Source organism: Miscanthus floridulus, chromosome 7, assembly GCF_019320115.1.
Source record: "Miscanthus floridulus cultivar M001 chromosome 7, ASM1932011v1, whole genome shotgun sequence".
Lineage (NCBI taxonomy): Eukaryota > Viridiplantae > Streptophyta > Magnoliopsida > Poales > Poaceae > Miscanthus > Miscanthus floridulus.
Genome location: NC_089586.1, coordinates 7,645,170 through 7,648,634, shown reverse-complemented (window position 1 = coordinate 7,648,634; position 3,465 = coordinate 7,645,170). Strand labels below are relative to the sequence as shown.

Here is a 3,465-nt window from a genome sequence, read left to right as displayed (position 1 = left end):
AGTTTGAGATGCAAGAATCAAGAATGTGAGCAGCCAGGAGGGACAAAAGCACAGGAAGCTGGATCAATTCTATACCTGAATTTTATATATACTCTCTAGTTTTTTGTCTAACACACACATAGTCACCAGGCACGCTAAGTAAGTATACCAAGGGATAGTTACACTGCCTAGATCTGCAAGATCTGGTGCTAGGAATTTTGATGAACACGTTAGCATGTACTAGCAGGTCATAGGTGGAGAGACCTAAGTAAAGTAAGCTTGTTGCCTACTGTGACAGGGTAACTAACCAGAGACAATGTGGTATAGCAGGAGTAGTACCGAAGAAGAAGGGCCACCAAAATGGCAGCAAAAGTGAGTTGATGGCCGTCAGGCTCATGATCTTTGGTGGCAGGGTGCAAGAAAACACAGTGCAGTGTGAAGGCAAATGCACCAACAAAAATGGTGGATGCCTGAGTATTTGTAGGTGCTGGCTTGTTTCCATGGGAGCCTGCAGGGTGGCCCCGCCACGGTGCACACGGGCAGTGGGTGCCCCGTGCCCCCAGTACTGAACAACCAGCCAGCCTGAGCCAGACCTGAGCGAGGCCAGTTGCAGTTGCAGGCAGCAGCTGAGCTGATCCTCAGACGTCGTGGCCCGTGGGAGAGGCGACCGACATGCATGTCTGCGACAGCAGGTCATGTCCAAGCACACTGCGACATGACATCTAGCTCTCCTTCCCCCTGCAGCCATGGAGCACGCACGAGCAGGCCCCACACCCACAGGGCCACACAGCTCACCACCACCTGTCGCTTCCGCTGCAACCACGCATCTCAGCTCCTTCCCTACCAGTATATATACGGACCTGCACCTGCAGTACCATCCATCCATCTTGCAGCAGCTGCACACTTGACACACTTGTGCTGTGCTCGGTCCTGTCTCTCCATCGCTACTTGCAGCAGCTGCAGCCTACAGGTGTGGTGGTGTCAACGACACCTAGCTGTAGCACGTGGCCAGGTAGGCGATCGATCGATCATGGGCGACGACGTGCGTGGCCTGCACGGCGGCGGCGTGCCGGCGGCGGCGAAGACGGAGCGCGCGCGACTGCACGTGGCGATGCTGGCGCTGCAGCTCGGGTACGCCGGCTTCCACGTGGTGTCGCGGCTGGCGCTCAACATGGGCGTCAGCAAGCTCGTCTTCCCCGTCTACCGCAACCTCATCGCGCTCTGCCTCCTCGCCCCCTTCGCCTACTTCCTGGAGAGGAAGGACAGGCCCGCCATGACGCCCGGCTTCCTGCTCCAGTTCTTCCTGCTGGCGCTGTGCGGGATCACCGCCAACCAGAGCTTCTACCTGCTGGGGCTTGACAACACGTCGCCCACGTTCGCCTCGGCGATCCAGAACTCGGTCCCCGCCATCACCTTCGCGATGGCGGCCGCGCTGGGCATCGAGCGCGTCCGCCTCCGCCGCCGCGACGGCCTCGCCAAGGCGGCCGGCACGCTGCTCTGCGTCGCGGGCGCCACCGTCATCACGCTCTTCAAAGGCCCCGCTGTCTTCGGCCCGGCGGCGGCCGTGGTGACCGTGACCGCCGTCGCGCCGCCGCAGGCAGCCGGCAACAACAGCAGCAAGAGCTGGGCGCTGGGGTGCGTCTACCTCATGGGCCACTGCCTGTCGTGGTCCGGCTGGCTGGTGCTGCAGGCGCCCGTGCTCAAGCGCTACCCGGCGCGTCTGTCCGTCACCTCCTACACCTGCTTCTTCGGCCTCCTCCAGTTCCTCGCCATCGCCGCCGTCGTCGAGCGCGACGCCGCCGCGTGGACGCTTACCTCCGGCTCCGAGCTGCTCACCATCCTCTACGCGGTGAGTTCGAGTAGCACGCGGTGATCATATGGCATGGCAAGAATCGAAGGTGACATGACACGACATGCATATGGCGCTTGGAACAGGGGCTGGTGGCGTCCGGCGTGGCCTTCGCGGTGCAGACGTGGTGCATCGACCGCGGCGGGCCAGTGTTCGTGGCCGTGTACCAGCCCGTGCAGACGCTCCTCGTCGCCGTCATGGCGTCGCTGCTCCTCGGCGAGCAATTCTACCTCGGAGGGTACGTAACGTACCCGATCGATCGATATCTTTCTTTCTTCTTCGAGTCTCCCTCCATCGATATAATTAAAAGAAGAAGAAAAATGTTTGCATGATTCGTTTCTCGAATCCTTTGCAGGATCATGGGGGCAGTGCTCATCATCGCTGGACTCTACCTGGTGCTCTGGGGCAAGAGCGAGGAGAGGGCGCTCGCTGCAAAGCAAGCCGCCGCCGCCGCCGGGGTCTGCGACGACGAGCCCGACGCGGCCGCCTCCTGCCTGAAGCAGCCGCTGCTGCCGTCGCCGGCGACCTTGGAGTCCGCCGTGTGATGCGATCCAATCAAATCCAATCATTTTCATGCACGAGTAGTCCTATATGCATGGCTGAGATGCACTGCACCCGTCGTACCGTATCGTAGTGATAGCATCTGGTAGTTAACGTCCATCGCCTCAGCAACATGTTAGGTTAATTATATATCAATTAATCCATCACCCATCACATGGCTCTGTGTTGTGTTCACTTGTAATAACCTTTCGTCAGCAAACTGCAGGTGCAGCTGTTTTTGTTTTATATTTGCAACTGGACCTTTTTTTGTTGAGCTTCGGAGGGACAGTTGACTGATAGCGTGAGTGTCAAGTGCCATGCATGATATGTCGTCAGTCATCAGTCACGTACTCACATGGCGACATTATATAGTAATTAGTACGAATATTCAGAGCTCCTCCAAGAGTTGATGGAATTTGGATTTCTAAACGGGCTCTCCAAAACAATTTGGATTGCTTTTAACCCTATCAATGTGTGGTTGTCTACCCATACCTTTTAAGCATCGTCTTGCCGAAAATAACTCATGCTGACAAAATCAATGGCATGCATATATAATTGCCTTTTAAAACTATGCCTATCTAACTAATTTGTGAAGGGCAAATTAGTCTTTTTTGTTACTCTTTATTTACTAGTCCTAACATTACTTTTAATTAGATACTCCATAATTCAGGATAGAGAGAATATGTATACATTCATCATAATGTAATAGGTATATAGTTTACGGAAGAATCTCTTAATTAGACTCCATTTTTTAAAGTTACATAATTAATAGACAAAAAAAAACGAATTTGACCCTCATGATACGATTCGCCTGCGTCCGCCAGGTCATGCATGCGCCGCCAAGTCGCGGAGGTCGCGTCTCGCGTGCAGCACATTCTCAGATGATGCTCGCACATCGCAAGGTTCATTACTTCAGATGCCATTTGAAAACATTTAATTAAAACAAAATCAAATCAAACAACTTTAAGCGCAATTAGTTTGAAGATGATGGTGGTTCTGCCAACCGGCCAAATTAGGACAAGAGACCAGCGGCCACTAGTCCAGCGCATGTCCAAACATCTCTCTCCTTTTTCGAGGAGCAAATCTCTATACGTATC

The 3,465-nt window shown here is 54.3% G+C and overlaps 1 protein-coding gene across 1 annotated transcript; it reads left to right on the top strand.

The window, feature by feature from the left end:
• The first annotated feature begins 1,003 nt into the window (after positions 1-1,003).
• LOC136466487 (protein WALLS ARE THIN 1-like) lies at positions 1,004-2,530 on the top strand. Its single transcript, XM_066464916.1, has 3 exons — positions 1,004-1,828; positions 1,915-2,066; positions 2,184-2,530. The coding sequence occupies exons 1-3, from the start codon at positions 1,010-1,012 to the stop codon at positions 2,371-2,373; spliced, it is 1,161 nt and encodes a 386-aa protein (XP_066321013.1). The 5' UTR covers positions 1,004-1,009; the 3' UTR covers positions 2,374-2,530.
• The last annotated feature ends 935 nt before the right edge of the window (positions 2,531-3,465 follow it).

What these genes read in the sequence shown, in the direction of transcription:
- LOC136466487 (XM_066464916.1), top strand. Translation starts at nt 1,010, where the DNA reads ATGGGCGACGACGTGCGTGGCCTGCACGGCGGCGGCGTGCCGGCGGCG. An exon ending in TGCTCACCATCCTCTACGCG is followed by an intron (nt 1,829 to 1,914) that starts GTGAGTTCGAGT and finishes CGCTTGGAACAG; the next exon opens with GGGCTGGTGGCGTCCGGCGT. An exon ending in GAGCAATTCTACCTCGGAGG is followed by an intron (nt 2,067 to 2,183) that starts GTACGTAACGTA and finishes AATCCTTTGCAG; the next exon opens with GATCATGGGGGCAGTGCTCA.